This window comes from Capra hircus, chromosome 10, assembly GCF_001704415.2.
Source record: "Capra hircus breed San Clemente chromosome 10, ASM170441v1, whole genome shotgun sequence".
In the NCBI taxonomy this organism is placed as follows: domain Eukaryota; kingdom Metazoa; phylum Chordata; class Mammalia; order Artiodactyla; family Bovidae; genus Capra; species Capra hircus.
The window spans coordinates 48702336-48725312 of record NC_030817.1 but is presented as its reverse complement, the minus strand read 5'-3'; the positions used below and the strand labels follow the sequence as shown (position 1 = coordinate 48725312).

General features: G+C 37.9%; 1 protein-coding gene across 4 annotated transcripts in view; it reads left to right on the top strand.

Moving 5' to 3' along the window:
- NEDD4 (neural precursor cell expressed, developmentally down-regulated 4, E3 ubiquitin protein ligase) overlaps positions 1-22977 on the top strand; it is a 144155-nt gene that overhangs the window by 37040 nt on the left and 84138 nt on the right. For 2 of the 4 annotated variants that reach the window (XR_001918678.1, XM_018054243.1), the window contains exon 1: positions 15044-17001. Coding sequence is in view for 3 of the 4 variants with exons in the window: in XM_018054243.1 (XP_017909732.1) it covers positions 15451-17001 (1551 nt within the window). In the remaining variant the exon portion in view is untranslated. Of the gene's footprint in view, positions 1-5207; positions 5262-6583; positions 6611-15043; positions 17002-22977 lie in introns of those variants that run through there. The other 2 variants (XM_018054244.1, XM_018054245.1) reach the window with 2 other exon arrangements.

Below are 22977 nucleotides of genomic sequence, written 5' to 3'. Positions count from 1 at the left end.
GTTCATCAGGCACTCTATCTATCAGATATAGACCCTTAAATCTATTTCTCACTTCCACTGTTTAATCATAAGGGATTTGATTTAGGTCATATCTGAATGGTCTAGCCGTTTTCCTTACTTTCTTCAGTTTGAGTCTGAATTGGCAATAAGGAGTTCATGAACTGAGCCACAGTCAGCTCCGTGTCTTGTTTTTGTTGACTGTATACAGCTTCTCCATCTTTGGCTGCAAAGACTATAATCAGTCTGATTTTGGTGTTGACCATCTGGTGATGTCCATGTGTAGAGTCTTCTCTTGTGTTGTTGGAAGAGGGTATTTGCTATGACCAGTGCATTTTCTTGGCAAAACTCTATTAGTCTTTGCCCTGCTTCATTCTGTATTCCAAGGCCAAATTTGCCTGTTACTCCAGGTGTTTCTTGACTTCCTACTTTTGCATTCCAGTCCCCTATAATGAAAAGGACATCTCTTTTGGGTGTTAGTTCTAAAAGGTCTTGTAGGTCTTCATAGAACTGTTCAACTTCAGCTTCTTCAGCGTTACTGGTTGAGGCATAGACTTGGATAACTGTGATATTGAATGGTTTGCCTTGGAAACGAACAGAGATCATTCTGTCGTTTTTGAGAGTGCATCCAAGTACTGCATTTCGGACTCTTCTGTTGACCATGATGGCTACTCCATTTCTTCTAAGGGATTCCATGGAACAATAGACTGGTTCCAAATAGGAAAAGGAGTACGTCAAGGCTGTATATTGTCACCCTGCTTATTTAACTTATATGCAGAGTACATCATGAGAAACGCTGGGCTGGAAAAAGCACAGGCTGGAATCAAGATTGCTGGGAGAAATATCAATAATCGCAGATATGCAGATGACACCAATCTTATGGCAGAAAGTGAAGAGGAACTCAAAAGCCTCTTGATGAAAGTGAAAGAGGAGAGCGAAAAAGTTGGCTTAAAGCACAACATTCAGAAAACGAAGATCATGGCATCTGGTCCCATCACTTCATGGGAAATAGATGGGGAAACAGTGTCAGACTTTATTTTGGGGGGCTCCAAAATCACTGCAGATGGTGATTGCAGCCATGAAATTGAAAGATGCTTACTCTTTGGAAGAAAAATTATGACCAACCTAGATAGCATATTGAAAAGCAGAGGCATTACTTTGCCAACAAAGGTCCGTCTAGTCAAGGCTATGGTTTTTCCAGTGGTCATGTATGGATGTGAGAGTTGGACTGTGAAGAAAGCTGAGCGCTGAAGAATTGATGCTTTTGAACTGTGGTGTTGGAGAAGACTCTTGAAAGTCCCTTGGACTGCAAGGAGATCCAACCAGTCCATTCTGAAGGAGATCATCCGTAGGATTTCTTTGGAGGGAATGATGCTGAAGCTGACACTCCAGTACTTGGGCCACCTCATGAGAAGCGTTGACTCATTGGAAAAGACTCTGATGCTGGGAGGGATTGGGGGCAGGAGGAGAAGGGGACGACAGAGGATGAGATGGCTGGTTGGCATCACTGGCTCGATGTATGTGAGTCTGAGTGAACTCTGGGCGTTGGTGATAGACAGGGAGGCTTGGCGTGCTACAATTCATGGGGTCACAAAGAGTTGGACACGACTGAGTGACTGAACTGAACTGAACTGACTGAAAGAATGTAGAAAAAAAGGTTTGTCCTTTCTTCCTCCTTGAGAATTCCAGACCCCTGTCTCTGCCTTGAGAGCCCCAGACCCCTTTCTCCTCCTCAGAGACCCTCGACTTCTTATCAATTTGCTTAGGAATTGACTCTCTCAGTGCCTTTTACAAATTCCTTTGCTATTATGAAAATAGGATCTCAAGAGGGAGAGAATTAATGTTTGTGTTTAAGCTGTCCTTCTTGATTTAGAATTCTCACCACACGTTTTAAATTGTATTCTTGCATTTACTGTGTGCCTTTGATATACCCCCCCCCCCAAAGTAAACAAGTGTTCTAATTCAGTAGGCACCTATTCCTGGAGGAAGAAATGGCAACCCATTCCAATTTTCTTGGCTGGGAAATCCCATGGACACAGTGTGCTACAGTCCATGAGGTCACCAAGAGTCAGACACGGCTTAACGGAACTACAAGAACAGAGAGCTATTACATACTGTTAACTTCAAAAATGGAAGGATGTAGTCAGTTTTCTAATAACTGAAAATGAAGGGGAATGACTGGGGAGGTAACACTTCAGAGTGAAGTTGACATTTGAGCTGAGGCTTGAACAAGGGGTAAAGTTTGGACTTGTTGACTGGAGAAGATATTGCACATGGAGTGACCTTAGCATGCACAGAAGTGCAGATCAGAAAGCTCAGTAAGCAGTAATTAGACTGTTGTGGGATTAGAGCATAGGGTCTTGGTGTATTTGTATGGGCAGGGGAAAATTACAGGACACAAGGCTCGAAAGGCAAGCTGCGCTCAGATCATGAAGATCATTCTGTGCCCAGGCATTCGATTGATTTTCTTTAGGCCACTGGCAGTAGCTTTTGAGTACAGCAGTAAAGAAAGCCTAAATTGTCTTTCAGATAAGTCACTCCAGTTACAGTAGGAAAGATAGATTTCAAAGATAAGATAGTTGACATAGAGCCTCCTGCTAGGAAGCTATTAATTATAGTCTGAACCAGGACAGCAGAGGCCTGTTCAGGTCACATCTGATATCAGTTGTCTTAGCAGTACTCATTAAACATCTTCATTGTCTACCAGGTATTTTGTTAGGCACTGAGACTTTTTGTTTTTTTCCTCTCAAAATGTTTTTCATGGCCTTCTTCCCTGTTCTCACTGGGACCATCAAAGGCAAAGCTCTCAACACTTCATGCCTGAGTTACCACAGCCACAGTCCCCGTGGACTCCAGGGTCTCTCTCTAGTCTTGTTTATTTTGTGTATCACTCACAAAATAATATTTACATGTTATCGTCATCATTTTACTTTTTTCCTTTGAAAACTTAAATTTCCCTCATACCAATCAAGTTTTAGTTCATTTTCTGGATATCAGTGCCTTCAGCTTGGCTCTTCCCTAAATAACCAAATTTTTCTTAAGACTTTCTACCATAAAAATGTTATTAGTTGATTTTCCTAGAGCACACTCATTCTGCCCCCATGCCTTTCTCCCCTGTGATCTCCTTGCTGTGAGTATTCTCTGTATTTTCTTACTCAAATTCTTCCCATCTTTCAAGTTTTAGCTCAAGTGTCATCTCCCCCAAATATCCTCTACATCTTCCTAGAAAGGATTATTCTCTTATACTGTTTTTCTATCCCCAAGGCATATCTAGCCCTTAATTGTGGCTTCCACCCTCATTGTTCCTCCATGGTCACAGTATGACTGCAGGGGTGCCAGCTGTCCTAACCAAGTTCCACATAGGAAAAAGGAGTACAAAGGGCAAAAGCAGCAGCTCTTCTAGCTGAGTCAGCCCCATTTAAAGAGCTTTCCCAGAAGTCCCACCAGTGACTGTCGCTAGACTGGCCTCTTTGGTCACCACTAGGTGAAAGAGAACTTTTTTAGAGAGTCTTACTGAGAGTTTCCCGGTCCATCACTAACTCCCAGAGTTCACTCAAACTCACATCCATCAAGTCGGTGATGCCATCCAGCCATCTCATTCTCAGTCGTACCCTTCTCTTCCTGCCCCCAATCCCTCCCAGCTTCAGAGTCTTTTCCAATGAATCAACTCTTCGCATGAGTTGGCCAAAGTACTGGAGTTTCAGCTTCAGCATCATTCCCTCCAAAGAACACCCAGGGCTAATCTCCTTTAGGCTGGACTGGTTGGATCTCCTTGCAGTCCAAGGGACTTGCAAGAGTCTTCTCCAACACCACAGGTCAAACGCATCAATTCTTCAGCGCTCAGCTTTCTTCACAGTCCAACTCTCACATCCATATGTGACTACTGGAAAAACCATAGCCTTGACTAGACGGACCTTTGTTGGCAAAGCAATGTCTCTAGTTTTGAATATACTATCTAGGTTGGTCATAACTTTCCTTCCAAGGAGTAAGTGTCTTTTAATTTCATGGCTGCAGTCACCATCTGCAGTGATTTTGGAGCCCCCAAAAATAATGTCTGACACTGTTTCCACTGTTTCCCCATCTATATGCCATGAAGTGATGGGACCAGATGCCATGATCTTTGTTTTCTGAATGTTGTGTTTTAAGCCAACTTTTTCGCTCTCCTCTTTCACTTTCATCAAGAGGCTTTTTAGTTCCTCTTCACTTTCTGCCATAAGGGTGGTGTCATCTGCATATCTGAGGTTATTGATATTTCTCTCGACAATCTTGGTAACAGCTTGTGCTTCTTCCAGCCCAGTGTTTCTCATGATGTGCTCTGCATATAAGTTAAATAAGCAGGTGACAATATACAGCCTTGACGTACTCCTTTTCCTATTTGGAACCAGTCTGTTCCATGTCCAGTTCTAACTGTTGCTTCCTGACCTGCATACAGGTTTCTCAAGAGGCAGGTCAGGTGGTCTGGTATTCCCATCTCTTTCAGAATTTTCCACAGTTTGTTGTGATCCACACAGTCAAAGGCTTTGGCACAGTCAATAAAGCAGAAGTAGATGTTTTTCTGGAATACTCTTGCTTTTTTCGATGATCCAGCAGATGTTGGTAATTTGATCTCTGGTTCCTCTGTCTTTTCTAAAACCAGCTTGAACATCTGGAATTTCACGGTTCACGTATTGCTGAGGCGTGGCTTGGAGAATTTGAGCATTACTTTACTAGTGTGCGAGATGAGTGCAATAAAATTAATAATAAGTTAAAATCCCATCTGTATTTTTACGTGCTTGCAAATATTTAAATTTTTGAAATTGTGTCTTTTATTGTATTTCAGAAAAAAATGGGAAAATAAGAAACCAAATCCACTTTGTTGTTATGGTAAAACTTAGAAAATGGTTAACATGTGATGAGTCTTGGCTTTTGTATTAAGTTTCACGTGTTATTTAAAATACATTGTAAGTAACAAGAATTAGGAAATGGCAATGTTTACAAGCATTTATTTGTTCATGTCTGTGGCTTGATGTTCACTTCTTTAAAAATTAAAAGTAGAGTTGATTTACAGTGTGCTAGTTTCTGGTGTATAGCAAAATGATTCAGTTATACACACAAACACACAGGTATGTGTGTATATATATATTCTTTTTCATGGTAGGTTATTATAAGATACTGAATAGAGTCCCAGTGTTCACTTGTTTTTAAGAAAAGGTTGTTTTTTCCTTACTTAGGTTCATCCTCAGCAACACCGGCTTCTATTTGAAGTGTTTGATGAAAATCGATTGGTAAGTCCTACCATACAAACATAAACTGTGAAGCGAGGGTATTCTTGAGTAACAAGCAAAAGTAGGCCAGGAATCTGTGAAGTGAGAGATGCTTTTGAGGTGGTTATGGAAAGACTGGGCAAAGTGGTGAATAGAATTATTTTCCCCCGCCTTTCCTGGTGCTCCTCTCTACTCTTCTTTTCTCCCTGGCACCTCTCCTGATTATCAGTTCTCAACAGATTTCATGGTCTTCCTCAAGGTCTCTCACGGCAGGAGATACAGAAAAGTCAGCCTCTTGGCCTGACCTTTCTGCACACTTATGCTGGTACCCTGGTTGATAGTCCCAGGCTCAGGAGCCTTCCCCTCCACACTCCAGTGGAGATCTTGAGGTTGCCTGTATCCAGTTAGGACATCCCATCCTCTCCCTTATCTCCACTCTTCTATTGAATACAAAGGAAACCTCTGTAACTCATGAAATTAAGTTCTCTAAAGAAATGCCGGTGTTCAGATACACAAAAAGCAAATATAACCTGTTTTTATTTTTATAAAAGGATAGTTGTGATTCCTAATTTCCTAAAGACTGTCTTGAAATCCTACCCTCTTCCTAATTTGTCTTGAAACTGTATTTCAAACCTTTTTAGCATTTTACATTTACATTTTAAACCTGTAAGATTTGAATATGGAGGCATAACAACAGTGTTATGTAGTCAAAGCTTATCAATTACTAAACAGAAGCACAGCAAGAAGGGGAGGGAGGTGGGAGGGGGGTTCATGTTTGGGAACGCATGTAAGAATTAAAGATTTTAAAATTTAAAAAATAAAAAAAATAAAAAAATAAAAAAAAGAATTAAAACAGTTTTATTCATTTTGTAGCTAACATAGAAACTAGATTTATTAAAAACTCTATTTTTAGTGTTGGACTATATAACACTTGGTTTTATAGATGTGATAACTGTACTAGTAACAGAAGATATTGGAGAAGGGAATGGCAACCCTCTCCAGTATTCTTGCCTGGAGAATTCCACGGACAGAGGAACCTGGCAGGGTACAGTCCATGGGGTCGCAAAGAGTCAGACACAACTGAGCTACTAAGCTCAGCACAGCACAACTGAAGACATTTCAGATGAAATCATTAATTAGTATCATTATAGGCAAAGGTACTTTTTATGCAGCCAAGGGAGACTTCATCACTAACTTGGCAATCTAATTTTGTAAGGCTCAGTGACAGATGATGATTTGCTTATCATTTGGTTGGTCACAGAGCTTTTTATTTTCTGTTTGTATTTTTGCCTTTTTAAAAATAAAATGGAGAATGTTTTCATTTTTTCCTTCTGTTGCTACAGCTCTGTTTTCCTTCTACATGGGACCAGGTAAAATTTAGTATTGGTGTTTTGTAATCATGAAATAAACATACAAAAATATGTATACTATAATATTTATCTTAAATAATAAGACAAATATCTGTATGTTTATTATTCAACTTAAGAACTTGAACATTACCAAAATCTTCAAAGCATCCTTTAACCCTTCTAATAGCATCTCCTTTTTCTCTCCCACAAGTAGTAACCACTGTCCTTTAAGTTGTGTTTATCATTTCTTTGCTATTTAAAAAATTTTATCATGTATACATGTATCCCTAAAAAACATAGTGGTTTCCATTTTCATATTTTTGGATTTACTAAAATAATAGCACTGTGAATACTTTCCTCTGTGACATGCTTTTGGCTTAAAATGATATATTTGTGAGGTCAATCTATAAGAACATATTTCACAAATGCATAGTTTTCCCTTCATCTGCAAATGCTGTAATACCACAATCTATGTATTTATCCTCCTTAATAGAGAGTGTTGTTTTCAGGTTTGTGCTATTACCAATTGATAAATATTCTTGCTGTGTTTCCTGATACACATGTATGATTGTATCTCTAAGATTCATATTTTGGGCTTGAATTGCTGGTCATGGTATTACTGTGTTATTTTTCCTGTTGTTTGTGATACCAGTGGACTTTCTCCTTGATTCTTGGGCACATCATTGGTGAACTGTTTTATTTGAATTATTTGCATATTGTACACAAGGAGGGATAGCTCATGCTGATGCTTTCCACCCTGTTTATAGTTATCTAGTCTTTTTGCCAGTAATCTTAGTATGGTATAACTCTTTATTGCCAAAACTAATATTTGTCATGCTCTGATTAGCATTAACACTCCTTGAGCATTTACTGTGTATAGGGTATATACAGGGTGTCATGATATGTCAAAAGAAAAAAAGCATTGCTTGCGATATTAACAATGGATTATTTCTAAAAGTAAAAAGAAAATAATGCATTGATCAGCATATTATAGATCCCTATACCAAAGAGTCAGAATTCCTTGTAGTCCAACTTGTGTTTTGGTATATTAGCTTATAACTCTAGACAAATTATTTAATCCTTCTGAAGATATTTTCTCATGTTTAAAAAATAGGGATAACAGTATTTGCCCTACCTATCTGATAAATACATTATGAAAATAAAATGAGATAGTAGCTATTAAAGCACTTGAAAAATTTTCATCATTAATATAATGTGTGATTTAGAGTTCATGGACTTGTGCATTTATGGTTGTCTGATATGTGAACCATGAACTTCCTGATGTTCAAGCTGGTTTTAGAAAAGGCAGAGGAACCACAGATCAAATTGCCAACATCCGCTGGATCATGGAAAAAGCAAGAGAGTTCCAGAAAAACATCTATTTCTGCTTTATTGACTATGCCAAAGCCTTTGACTGTGTGGATCACAATCAACTGTGGAAAATTCTGAAAGAGATGGGAATACCAGACCACCTGACCTGCCTCTTGAGAAATCTATATGCAGGTCAGGAAGCAACAGTTAGAACTGGACATGGAACAACAGACTGGTTCCAAATAGAAAAAGGAGTACGTCAAGGCTGTATATTGTCACCCTGCTTATTTAACTTCTGTGCAGAGTACATCATGAGAAATGCTGGACTGGAAGAAACACAAGCTGGAATCAAGATTGCCGGGAGAAATATCAATAACCTCAGATAAGCAGATTATACCACCTTTATGGCAGAAAGTGAAGAGGAACTAAAAAGCTTCTTGATGAAAGTGAAAGAGGAGAGTGAAAAAGTTGGGTTAAAGCTCAACATTCAGAAAACGAAGATCATGGCATCTGGTCCCAGCACTTCATGGCAAATAGATGGGGAAACAGTGGAAACAGTGTCAGACATTATTTTTGGGGGCTCCAAAATCACTGCAGATGGTGATTGCAGCCATGAAATTAAAAGACGCTTAGTCCTTGGAAGGAAAGTTATGACCAACCCAGATAGCATATTCAAAAGCAGAGACATTACTTTGCTGACTAAGGTCCGTCTAGTCAAGGCTAGACGGTTTTTCCTGTGGTCATGTATGGATATGAGAGTTGGACTGTGAAGAAGGCTGAGCGCCGAAGAATTGATGCGTTTGAGCTGTGGTGTTGGAGAAGACTCTTGAGAGTCCCTTGGACTGCAACGAGATCCAACCAGTCCATTCTAAAGGAGATCAGCCCTGGGATTTCTTTGGAAGGAATGATGCTAAAGCTGAAACTCCAGTACTTTGGCCACTTCATGCAAAGAGTTGACTCATTGGAAAAGACTCTGATGCTGGGAGGGATTGGGGGCAGGAGGAGAAGGGGACGACAGAGGATGAGATGGCTGGATGGCATCACTGACTCAATGGACCTGAGTCTGAGTGAACTCCAGGAGTTGGTGATGGACAGGGAGGCCTGGTATGCTGCAATTCATGGAGTAGTAAAGAGTCAGACACGACTGAGTGACTGAACTGAACTGAACTGATATCACATTTTGTGTGTTAATTATAGTATGCCATTTTGGGCATACATGATGTTCAGTACTCTGTTATGCATTAGAAATATAGTTTTTCTTAAGAAGCTCACTTTACTAGCAAAAGGGAACAAGAAGTAATTGAGAGTGGTGCGCATCATTGTAATGCTCTGATTTGTTGCTGGTCCTGAAGTGTAGAGATTACCTGAGATGTCATAGAAGCTATAGCCATTGATGGAATAACAAGCTTGATTGTGTAGCAGTAAATTGACTTGTGCACTGTAAATGTCATTTTACCTTCTCCTGTAGCATTCACAACTAAGTTAGAGACACATCCCTTTCCTAGAAAGATTCTCTTTGGAAATGTATGGCAAAGAGCAAATATACTTTAAGGAGAAAGAATTTCTAGTATTCTGGAAAATGTTTGCAATAAAAGTGATATGTTTTCAGCCAATTTTAAGAACCTGGGGATTATAAACTATCATAGTTTGGTAATGGTGTTATTGAGGGTGATGAGATGTTTGAGAATGATGTGCCTTTAAATGAATTCTACATATACCAATACAAAAGTTAGTGCTTCTGTGTCACTCAGATCAGTTCAGTCGCTCAGTTGTGTCCGACTCTTTATGACCCCATGGACTGCAGTACATCATACTTACCTGTCTATCACCAACTCCCAGAACTTTCTCAAACTCATGTCCATCGAGTTGGTGATGCCATCCAACCATCTTATCCTCTGTTGTCCCTTTCTTCTCCTGCCTTCAATCTTTCTGAGCAGCAGGGTCTTTTCCAATGAGTCAGTTCTTTGCATCAGGTGGCCAGAGTATTGGAGTTTCAGCTTTAGCATCAGTCCTTCCAGTGAATATTCATGACTGATCTCCTTTAGGATGGACTGGTTGGATCTCCTTGCAGTCCAAGGGACTCTCAAGAGTCTTCTCCAACACCACAGTTCAAAAGCATCAATGCTTAAGCACTCAACTTTCTTTATGGTCCAACTCTCACATCCATACATGACTACTGGAAAAACCATAGCTTTGACTTTGTGGACCTTTGTTGGCAAAGTAATCTCTCTGCTTTTTAATATGCTGTCTAGGTTGGTCATAACTTTTCTTCTTCAAGGAGCAAGCTTCTTTTAATTTCATGGCTGCAATCACCATCTGCAGTGATTTTGGAGCCCAGAAAAATAAAGTCTCTCACTCTTTGCATTGTTTCCCCATCTATTTGCCATGATTTTAGATTTTTGAATATTGAATTTCACTCTCCTCTTTCAGTTTCATCAAGAGGCTCTTCAGTTCCTCTTCACTTTCTGCCATAAGAGTGGTGTTATCTGTATATCTGATGTTATTGATATTTCTCCTTGCAATCTTGATTCCAGCTTGTACTTCATCCAGCCCAGCATTTCTCATGATGTACTTTGCATATAAGTTAAATCAGCAGGGTGGCAGTATACAGCCTTGATGTACTCCTTTCCCAATTTGGAACCAGTCAGTTGTTCCATGTCTGGTTCTAACTTGCTTCTTGACCTGCATACAGGTTTCTCAGGAGGCAGGTAAGGTGGTCTTATGTTCCAGTCTCTTTAAGAATTTTCCACAGTTTGTTGTGATCCACACAGTCAAAGGCTTTAGTGTAGTCAATGAAACAGAAGTAGATGTTTTTCTGGAATTCTCTTGCTTTTCCTGTGATCTAATTTCTGGTTCCTCTGCCTTTTCCAAATTCAGCTTGAACATCTGGAAGTTCTCGGTTCACATAGTATTGAAGCCTAGCATGGAGAATTTTGAGCATTTCTTTGCTCGTGTGTGAGATGAGTGCAATTGTGTGGTAGTTTGAGGATTCTTCAGCATTGCCTTTCTTTGGGATTGGAGTGACAACTGACCTTTTCCAGTCCTGTGGCCACTGCTGAGTTTTCCAAATTTGCTGGCATATTGAGTGCAGCACATTAACTGCATCATCTTTTAGAATTTGAAATAGCTCGACTGGAGTTCATCACTTCCACTAGCTTTGTTTTTAGTGATGCTTCCTAAAGCCCACTTGACTTCGCACTCCAGGATGTCTGGCTCTAGGGGAGTGATCACACCATCATGGTTATCTGGGTCATGAAGATCTTTTTGTATAGTTCTTCCATGTATTCTTGCCACCTTTTCTGCTTGCCATCTTCTGCTTCTGTTAGGTCCATACCTTTTCTGTCCTTCATTGTGCCCATTTTTGCATGAAAAGTTCCCTTGGTATTTCTAATTTTCTTGAAGAGATCTCTAGTCCTTTCCATTCTATTATTTTCCTCTATTTCTTTGCATTGATCACTGATGAAGGTTTTCTTATCTCTCCTTGCTATTCTTTGGACCTCTGTGTTCAGATAGGTATATCTTTCTTTTCTCCTTTGCCTTTCACCTCTCTTCGTTTCTCAGCTATTTGACTTCTCCTCAGACAACCATTTTGCCTTTTTTGCATTGGTTTTTCTAGGGAATGGTCTTGATCACTGCCTCCTGTACAGTGTCATGAACCTCTGTCCATAGTTCTTCAGGCACTCTGTCTATCAGATCTAATCCCTTGAATCTATTTGCCACTTCCACTTTATAATCGTAAGGAATTTGATCTAGGTCATACCTGAATGCTCTAGTGGTTTTCCCTACTGTCTTCAGTTTAAGTCTGAATTTTGCAATAAGGAGTTCATGATCTGAGCCACAGTCATCTCCCAGTCTTGTTTTTGTCACTGTATAGAGCTTCTCCATCTTCGGCTACTACCCAAAGTGACACGTCTGTGTCACTACCCAAGAGCTATGTCTGCACACATCCAGCCTCTGAAGCCTTAGGAGACTCCTATATTTCATATTCTAGGCGGACATGCTGTGCATTTCAAATTTAATGGTTGTGTTAGTCAGGGTTATCCAGAGAATAAAAACCCATAGGATACACATACATGCACACAGAGAATGAGAGAGGGAGAGATAATGAGGTGGGGGGGATTGATTTATTTTAAGGCTTTGGCAAGTCTGAAATCCGTGAGGTGGTACTGGCAGGTTGCAGATTCAAGTAGGAGTAAGGCATCTGAAATCTGTAGGGCAGGGCTGCAAACTGGAAACTCAGGCAGGGCTTCTTGTTACAGTCTTAAGGCAGAAATGCTGCTTCCAGAAATCTGTCTTTTTTCTTAAGTCCTTTAACTGATTGAGGGCCACTACCACCCACTCCAATATTCTTGCCTGGAGAATCCCATGGACAGTGGAGCCTGGGAGACTGCAGTCCATGAGGTTGCAAAGAGTTGGATACGACTGAAGTGACTTAGCATGTACACACAACTTATGGAGGGCATTTTGCTGTATTTAATATCTACTGATTTAAATGTCAGTCACATCAAAAAAATAGCTCCATAGCAACACTTGGATAGGTGTTTGACTCAAAACTTAGCCAAGTCAACATGCACAATTAAGTGTCACAGGGGTCAGTGACCTTCAGAGTTCTAGTCAATAATTAGTGTAATCCTGAGCCTGTCCGTAGGGGTATATAATCACATTTATTTTCTGTGTAGATAACCAAAAACTACATATCTCAGAATGTGGGGTCCTGAGCTTCTGTCTAATCCTAAAATATGACCTGTTTCATTCTAGAATATAAAATGCTATATGATTTGCATAGATTCCTCCCAAGTGCGGTCTGCTATCACTCTCCAACTCTTCTCCCCTTGAGGTTAGGGTTGATACTCCTCTCTTGGCATCTCTTTGGCCAGGAGGCTACATCTTATCCCAGGTTCTCCAGGTTGCACACTGCTCTGTTAGTGGTACAGATCCTGTGCAATCCCAGACCAGAGTTAGTAATGCAAACTGTTTAACCTTTCTAGAATTGAAACGCAGCCTAGAGTACAAGGAAGTGCATTTGATTTTCATACTTTTCCTTGGCTGAAGCCCTCTTTGCAAATGTTTCAAGTATTCTGCCTTCTTGTCCAGCTGCAGTATTTTGATATTTCTTTAGAAGTGGTAACTAGATCTATCCACCATCCATCCAGCCTCATCTCTGGTGTTACTTGGTGCTTATATTGTTCCAGCGTGATCTCAGGGGAATCAGAAGATATGCTTAGTTGCGATCCTGAAAGCTTGAAATGTAGTTAGGGGACATGAAGCTGATATTTATAGTGAAGCTAGTGTAGCTTTACTATAAGAGAAAGAGAAAATGCTTATTCAATTAATTATTTTAACACCCAAAAGAGATTTGCTGATAAACTGGAATTTTTAGACTACAGGCATGAGTGGTTGATCTCATTGATTAGCTTATTACAAATAATCCATTTATTGAGTCATCCCTAACTTAATTCTAGAAGGAAAGCTGAAGTTTTTTGAAGGCATAGTAAAAAGATTAGGACTCTTCCTTCTATAAAGAAAAAAAGATTATAAAGGAATATGTACTGAAGTCTATAAAATCATAATGTAGATTATACCAAACCAAAAGAGCATAACAATTTTATTACTAAGTTTACAACTGTACACATTCTAAAACATAGTAGTATCTCATTCTAGTCAGAAATAGAATCTAGTAAATTCCATATTTCTGTTTTGTCCTGTCTTAATTGATTAAAAATGCTGTTTAGAAAATTATGATTGAGAACAGATATATCCTAAGTTTTCTTTTTTAAACAAAGTGCAAGTATATGTTTTACATATTTGCTTTTACTTAGGAAAAAAAGCTTACTTAGGAAAGTACAACTTGGGTGTAGTACCATGTGGTGTAAACAACTGAACTATTTTACTTTTTACTTTCCTATGAATGAGCCAGTATATATTTATTACTGGAGTTCCAGCTGTAAAATTCAGGTAAGAAGTTTAAATATACCCTAGAGTATTATTTAAAAATAAATGTGTTTCTTTCAAATAGAATACCAACCTTGGTCTATGACATTTAGGGGAGAAATTAAAATATTAAACTTTTATTACCTAATAAACTGAAAATAAAGTAAAGGTTAAATAAATACAAAGCAGAAAAAAATGTATATATATACAAAATCACAGCGTCTAAAAGGACAAACAGTTTACTGTTCTCTCCTGCAGGAGCTTTATCAGCAGTAGTAAGTAATTCCATCTTTAGGTCAGTGCTAGTACTCAAAAATGTAAACAAGTATGTACTTTGTCTATATAAAGAAATATGCCATATGGTTTATACTTCTTTATAGATATCAAACAACTAAATGAATTGTTTCAATGCACCAGTAGGGGCCAGCAAAGAGCTCTTAGAGTTTTTCAGAATAGAGTTGGCATTGAGATATGTTTATTTGATGTGTTAAATCCTTTTTAGACTTCTTTACTTACCACAACACTCTCTTAAGTGAATGAATTGCATAGACAGTGGAATAAAATATCTTGTGTGCTCAAACTATATTGGGGTATAGTTTTTCTGTCTAATCTGCATATATTTTTAATGGAATGTTTGCTTAGGCTATTTCTTGGCAGAGTTTTAATAGTCAAAATATAAATGGAATCATTTAAAGACTGTACTGCTTGGCTGGAAAGGCCTTAAAATTACAGGAGAAAATGCTTGGTGACAGCTTCTCACAAACGTTTTTTTCTCAGACTTATGCTCATTTTTTGCAATGGTATTACTAGGCAAATTTTGTATTTCGATCCTTCAGCTTTCACTTTTTATAAGTACGTAGTGTTTTGGAAACTAAAATATTTATGTTTGGTTTAATGCTAAACTTTTAATTCACCCCCACAGTTTTGATGTTTCCAAATATATACAAACATTTGAACTTTCTCCTTTTAAAAATATTAACAGTCTATATTCCTTTCTACATTTACTAAGTTGACTGGATTCCTAGTATGGCCACTATTTGGAAATGCAATCCTTGATTTGATACTCAATTACATGGAGTTTCGTTCCTACCAACTTCCTGTAATTCTATCCCTATGGGTAAAAATATTAGTGGTCAAACTCTGCTGGAGAAAGTATAGGCACCGTGATTCACAGAGTTAAATGTTCATTTAGTAGAGCTGGAGTGAAAAAAATACTGTTTCAACTTGAAATGCTAGAAGATTGTTGTTCTTGTGTTACTCATTCATGCAAATTGGAGAAGGTATAATTGAAACAAGGTTGGCAGTGTTTGAGGCAGTGTGCTGCAGCTGAGCTCAGCTTAAAGGTCGCTGGAAATCAAGTGCTTTGTAAGTGAAGGCATTTTGACTACAAGCGATTCAAGACATTTTGGAAACGTCAGTCTCAGGAATGGGCCGTCTTTTTCTTTCATATGCTATCTGGTCTTTAAGGTTTTGCTTAGGATAAAGACTACTACTTCTGAGCTCTTTCAGGCACACAAATGATTTTTTCTTTTGCTGCAGTGCAGCTGCTTCTAGCCTGTCTACCGACAGAGATCTTTGTTATGACTCTCAGCCCTTAACATGTTTGGAAATGAGAACAAATGGCACAAAGCTTACGATTGCACTTTGCAGCCAGAAGAAGCAATACTTATCCTTTGTCAGAAACCTCCGGAGATGATTTGGATAGCAGCATTCACATGTGCTTCACGAGACCAACACGGATTTCAACGGCGAACGTGGTTCAAATGAAGCTGACTCCCAAACAGACTGCATTAGCTCCATTAATAAAGGAAAACCTTAAGTCTCGGGAAAGATCATCTTTTCCTTCACCTGAAAATGTTCATAAAAAGAGCAGCTGTCTGCAGATATCATTACAACCAACAAGGTACAGTGGATGTCTTCAGTCTGGCAATGTCTTAGCTGATGGTGATGATGCTTCATTTACTTGTGTCTTAAAGGATGGCAGTGCTGTGGTTGATAACGAACTGAATGCCACGGATGATGGTAACCTCTTAAGCAGTCCTGCCATTTGCAGTGGTAGTCTTAGTAACTTTTCAGCCAGTGAAAATGGGTCTTACAGCAGCAATGGTAGTGATTATGGGTCCTGCACAAGTATCACCAGTGGAGGTTCATACACCAACAGTATCATCAGTGACAGCAGTGGTTATACTTTTCCACCAACTGATGATACCTTTTTTGGTGGAAATTTATCTTCTGACAGCGCCTCCAGTAGAAGTGTGCCAAACAGGAATACTGCTCCATGTGAAATTTTCTCAAGAAGTACAAGTACAGTTCCCTTTGTCCAGGATGACTTGGATCATGGACTAGAGATTATGAAATTGCCAGTGAGCAGGAACTCGAAAATTCCACTAAAACGTTGTTCATCCTTAGTCATTTTTCCTAGGAGTCCTTCAAATACACCACCAACTTCTCCAACAAGTACAGGTACTCTTCCAAGCAAAGGATCCTATCAGACCTCACACCAGTTTATTATTTCTCCTAGTGAAATTGCCCACAGTGAAGATGGCACTAGTGCTAAGGGATTTCTTTCAACAGCTGTCAATGGACTTCGGTTATCCAAGACAATCTGTACTCCCGGAGAAGTAAGAGACATACGACCTCTTCACAGGAAGGGCTCATTACAAAAGAAAATCATTATTGCAAATAATAGTCCAAATCAGACTATCTGTGAACAGCCATCTGAAGGATATTCTTGTGTTTCACTGCATTTTACCCAACAGAAAGCAACTGCATTAGATTGTGAAGCAGCAAATGGTGATTGTAAACCAGAGATGTCAGAAACTGAGCTTAATTCTGATCCAGAGTTTATTAAGCTTATGCATAGGACATCTGCATGTTTACCATCCTCCCAAAATGTAGATTATCAAATAAATATCAGTGGACAGTTGGAAAGACCAAATTTACAGATAAACAAAAACCATGCTCTTTTACAGAGAAGTATTTCATTGGGGGGAACTTATCCAAATGTTTCCTGTTTATCTAGCCTAAAGCACAATTGTTCTAAGGGGGGACCATCTCAATTACTCATAAAGTTTGCATCTGGAAATGAAGGTAAAGTTGATAATTTAACCAGAGACGGCAACAGAGATTTCACAAATGAACTACCTAATTCTTTAAAGCATTCTTATAAGGTAAGTTTCCTTTGGTTTTGGAAAATGTTAGTTTATACTAGAATAGCTCTGTGAAATATTTGGTAAAATTTCTTATAATTTGGCTGCTTTGTATATTTTCTTGGTCCTTAGCTAGCAAGTACTTTGTAGTCATGAACTTGATATTTGTGAATCTGAAAAGTGCCTAATAGTTTTTTACTTTATTATTTTATCAGCATGCAAAATATGCATTTAAAAAAAAAAACCTTTCCAAAGTGATTTAAGCCATAAAACATTCTGTAGCATAAGAACAGGCTTTAAATAATAATTTTTTTAAATAATATTTTGCCTTAGTATATTTTCCCCTTGAGTGGCATGGTGTTTTAAAGTCTAACTCCGTATTTCATGCTTATTTTCAAAAATGCTCATTTAGTATTTATTTTAAAGCATTATAAATGCTTTAAGCATTAAGCATTTTGAAAAAAAGCCCTTTTAAGCCCTCTTTAACCGTTATGAAAAAAAGTAAAATATAGAAATCCACTTAAAGTATTAAACAGTAAAAAGTCTACTTAAATGTGAAACTTTTCTTATAAGTGAACATAGAGAAAATATTTCTTTGAAATACATATATTTATTTGATCATTGATAAAAACTATTATACTGAATGTTTAAAGCAGAGGAAAAATAAATGGTATTTGCATTTGTATATACCCTTAACCACAGGAATTTTGTTCCACCCTGTTTTTCTTTAGCTGCCAGTTAAGGGTGCCTTCTAAAATGTAACTCATTCTTTCAATAATATTGAACTCTAAATTTTATATTTTTATGGTTTCAACTGCTAGGCGTTTTCTAGTTATCTTATTAATTTGTTAATTTTGCTTTATTATAGTAGTAATTTAACTCCAGTGAATCTTAACCAAAACAGTTTTTTAGTGTAATTTGGCCATTCCAGAGTATTTTAAGTGTTTTGAACTTGAATAGATTTTTAAAATTTCTGTGTTTGGAAGATCTTGCCAGATTTTAGGAAATTTAAAAAAAAGTATTTCTGACTAAACCAATTCTAGATGACAGTACATGATAGTTTGAGGCAAAGAAACTTATCTGCTTATCTGTGTTTATATAACACTTACTATCAAAATTAAAGTGTTTTTTTAAATTTCTGGGCAAATAAAATATTAAATATTTGCTAATTTGTTTTCTCTCTTTTGAAATCTGATGAATATAATAATTCTTATTATCAATGCCCAGATGTTAATATAAGCGACTACTTTACTGAGGATGGATAAAAATCACATTTCATATTCTGATGTATGTTTTAGAATTATTAATTTTGTTTGCAAAACTTTTAAAACACTAACTGTTAGGAGATTATAATCCATTCAATTATTTTGTCTCCTAATAAAAGCAATTAAGTGATAATGTGAAAAAACACATTAGTAGTTTGCTAATTGAATTACATGTACCTTATAAATGTATTTAACATTTAATGAAATAATTAGCCCGATACAAATAATTGACCTAGAAATATTTATAAAAATATTCTTTAAAGAATTGATTTTGTGATAATATTATAGTTTTTTGTTGTTGATACTTTTGAAAAAATGGTCTTTTTAATGTTTTAAAATTAAATTTGACTGCCTTTTGTGTGGCTAAAATATATACTTTCACTGGTTTTTCTTTAAAATTGAGTAAGCTAACTTAAACATATTTTGTGACAGCTGAATGCCTAGCTTTCTGCAGATTCTATTTTTTGTTAGATTATTCAATTATAAAATAGTTGAAGTGTGTAATTTGCTGGAAAGCTCTAAGTTGTTCTTCCTCTTAATGTTTATTAAACAACTTTTTATATAAGAATTGTAAACAACATAGGACCATTAAACAACACATACTAGATCTAAATTGATCTAACTGATTAGTGGTAAATTAAGGGCTTGTTTTAAGAGGAAAATAGTAATGTTGTTTTTTCTAAACATAGCAGTGACAACAATAATGGGGTTTTAGAAATAATCCTGTGTTTATCAATAATTATATATTAATCTAATTATAGTGTTATATTGTAACTCACTTATAAATAAACAGCTCCCAAAATATTTCCCATGACTCCAGTTAGTCTGGGTTAGTATTATGATATGCTGAGTCTGGATTCACATTTAACAAGTTGATATTAGAGTAGCATTTAGTAATGTCAGCTATCTGTACCCAGCAGCCGTGAAATTAAATCACTGCTTTGGTCAGGGACCCTGGTTTCTAAAACATGAAGAGGTCTACAGATTCTTTTCTTCAGTGTTTAGCGTCCAGTCTCTAGCAGAATAGTATCCAGTCTCTAACTCTATAATCAACAGCTCATTAATAGCTAATTAGTTCAATCTAGTGAGAACTTTTATATGTATCTGCAACTTGGTTCTGTGTGTTGTTTACAATTTAGAATGAAGAAGAGACTTTGTAACCTGCATGATCATGTTTATTTCACTTATTTGCCTTCAAAGGATGTACCAGTAACTGGCATATATTTATTGTATGTACTTTTTGTAAAGACTTTATAATCTGGAAGTAGGCATTTGACATTTTAACATTGTGTGTCTTATCAGCTTGATCAAGAGAGAGATTAAGTAGGTGAAATGGTTTTTATTCAGTTACAAAAATTACCATTAGATTTCTAAAATCTGTGTAATTGTTAGTTTACTCTGTTATTGTTTCACTTTCCCGTATCTATGTTTTAAAAATTTCCTGTGCTGTTAGGATGCTCAGAAATTTCATTGCCCTGTTATTTTAAATACTTTAACATTTGCCCCAGCTTGTTAATGTCTTCCATTCTTCATGTATATGCATATTTTTATCAGAATGTTTGGCTTTACATTTTTCTTTTTATTGTAAAGGTTTTTGTTTATTTTCTGTTATTTAATCTCGGATAGGTAAATTGCTTAAGCCTGGTATGGTAGAACTTAAAAAAACTGTCTCAATTATTTCAAGGCCTTTAAAACTAATCTCAAGATTGTGCATTTCAATAATATATTTAGTTGTTCTTCCCAAAATAACTGTTTTAAATATACACTATTTTCAGTGTTCCATTATTTTCTGTCCTCATTTTATTAACTTTAGCAGAATATTTAGAGACATTTGGTTACGTTTATTTTGAACACTTAATCTTTCCTATAAAAATCAATATAGTTTATAAATATTGACTCTAAAACTGTGATGCAACAATGTTAATGACCAGTTTTAGAAACTTGGCAAGAAGTATGTGCTTGTACATGTGCATTTCTTAGAACTGAAGAACTAAAATACTAATTTCAGGGTGGTTCCGGGAGCTAAATTGTTTTCTTCAGAAATATTTTGCATTTCTCTGGAGATGTTTCTTTAATTCATTCATCTAGCACATGTGTGAGTGCCTCATGTTTGCCAGGCACGGACTCAAGCTCTGGGAATAAAAGATAATAAAGCACAGTGTCTTCCTGGGGGAAATCCCATTCTCCTTAGAGACATATTGGTAGACAAGAAAAATCTCAGACTAAAATGTGATGTGCTGAAATAGAGCTGTATATGAGAAAGTGAGAAAGATGCAACAATATTTGTCTGAAGGAGAGGACTGGGTTGGTAGTCAAAGGCTTCACAGGGGAGGTGACATTTGAGCTGAATCCTAATGGGTGAGTTGGAGTTCCCCAGGCAGAGAATCAAGGAGGATATTTAGGGCAGGGATTCTCAGTCTCAGCACTTTTTTGTTGTGGAGGGCTGTCCTGTGTCTTGTAGGATGTAAGCAGCATCCCTGGTGTTCATTTACTCAATGCCAGTGGCATCATCTCCCTCAGTTGTCACAGTCAAAAAATGTCTCTGGACATGGCCAAATGCCCCCCAGGGGCAAACCTGACTGCTATTGGGACGCATTGCTGTAGGCAGAAGCAAGCACACGTACAAGGCTGGAGGTGTGAAAGACCGCACTGTAAGCAGTTCAGTATGACTAGAGTACACAGAGTCCAGGTTGTGGTCGATGATAACACTGGAAGTGGTGGGAGTTCCATTGCGTGGAGCACCTCATGCTGAAGGAAAGCAGCGTGTCTCCTGCTGATAGACAATAGTTAGGAGATGGAAGTTGTTATTGAGAGTGTAGCGTGCCTACTTTTGTGTTTTTAGATGATAATTTTTTTTATGACACCATGGATTATAAGTGAATTAAACTTTTCTTCACTTGGCCGACCAGGTGAATAGTGATGGCATGAACTAAGATAGGGAATTCAGGAGAAGGGGCCAGATTGGGAGGGCAAAGAAGAAACCATGAATCATTAAGTTTTTGTCCTGAGAAGTTGCCCTGGTAGTACTGCTGTCAAGTAGGGTAGTTGGAGATACGGGCTCTGGCTCAGGAGAGGAGTGAGAGCTGGAAATGTAGCTTGGGAGTTAAGCATCTAGTCAGACTTCGGTAAGGATGGACTGGAAAAAGCATGACAGTGAGATGGGAGGAGTGATAAATCAGAGTTCTGGGGGCTACTAACTTGGGAGAAACAGTGGAGGAGGAGATAAAAAGGAGAGTAAGAGTCACTAGCGGGGCAGAGAGGCCAAAAGAGCTTAGAGGCCTGAAAGAAAAGAGAGTGGAAAATTCAGGGTGGGCAGCACGCAGTGCCATGGAATTTATGTGTCCACTGAATGTAGGAGGTCTTCATGACTTTACTAGGAGTAGGCTCAGGAGGATAGTGTGAAAGCCTGGATGAGAAAAGAACGAAAGAGGTAAGGAAGCAAAACAGGCATCGCTTGTTTGCTCAGTGTCACAAAAATAGTCATGAGTTAGTGTAGACAAGGTTTATATTTAATGGCTACAATGTAGAGGACATGCATGGTGTTAGGCGGATATAACTGCATAAGACAAATTGTCTGTTACAAGAATATTTCAGCCTGTTCTCCAGGAGAAAAAAAGTTCTGTAGCTCCCTGTTATTTCACCTTAGAACAATAGAATAAGTGAGCACAGGCAGAGAAAACTGAAGTGGAGAGCCAGCAATATGAAATGAAGGGAAAAAATTAGGAGTGAAAATGTGAGATGGCCTATGAGTAGGCATAACTCTTGGTGAACAGCATTATTCAAATTTTCTCCTGCCCCTCCCTTCCACCAAAAATAAGACAAAACAAAAATAGAGCTTCTAGGTAGAAAACAAGTCAGGGTTTAAGGCTGCTTCATAGACACTACTTGGAGAAGAGGCCCTCTGTCTTGCTGTCACCTGCTTCTTCCAGGATATGGAGCCCACTGCAGCTACCTGTTGTGAGGCCAGTCCCTTCTAGATCTTCTCTTCCCTTACAGGGAACAGGATAGATAAGAAGAAGCTAGGATCAGAGCCTTTGTGGGCAGAAGGGTCTTGGCAGAGTCCCTGGGTGTGGCCTGCCAATGTGTTGAGGTCAGGAAGATGGGTAGCAGAACAAATGAGTTCTGAGAAAAGGATCCAATGATCTTGTCAGCATATCCACAAAATACCTGAAATCTTGCTCAAGTGTGTGGTTGGGTATTCTTTGTTGGCCAAATGTGAGACTGGAAGGCTATGCTCAGGTAAAGACCCAACACTGAGAGATACAAGAGCTTTTCAAAATAAGAGGTGAACACATCTGTGCTTGTTCAGTGAGATATTGGGAGGAAGCTCTCAACATAGCAGCAGCTGTTGGAAAGTAATTTTACTTTCACTGAAACTTAAAAAACCTGTATAATATAAGTAGAGCAGCTCTGAGAACTTGGAAGGGCAAGAAACTAGCATGTTTATGTACCTTGTAACCCAATTCATGGGTGGGTCATAATAAAGAACACCTTGACCAAAAGATCCCATGATGTTTCTAGTGAGGTTCTGGAATATCTAGGGGTGGGGGGAGGATCATGCTTTCTCTTGATTTAGATATATTACGTCTAAGATAAAACTGTAACACTTAAAAAATTTTGTTATTACCAAGCAAAAAGAAGTTTATATCAAAAATATTGGTGGTACAAGGGACAGTGTCTTTAAATGCAGTTGTTCATTAAATACAGAAACATTCTTAACTGAATTTTTATC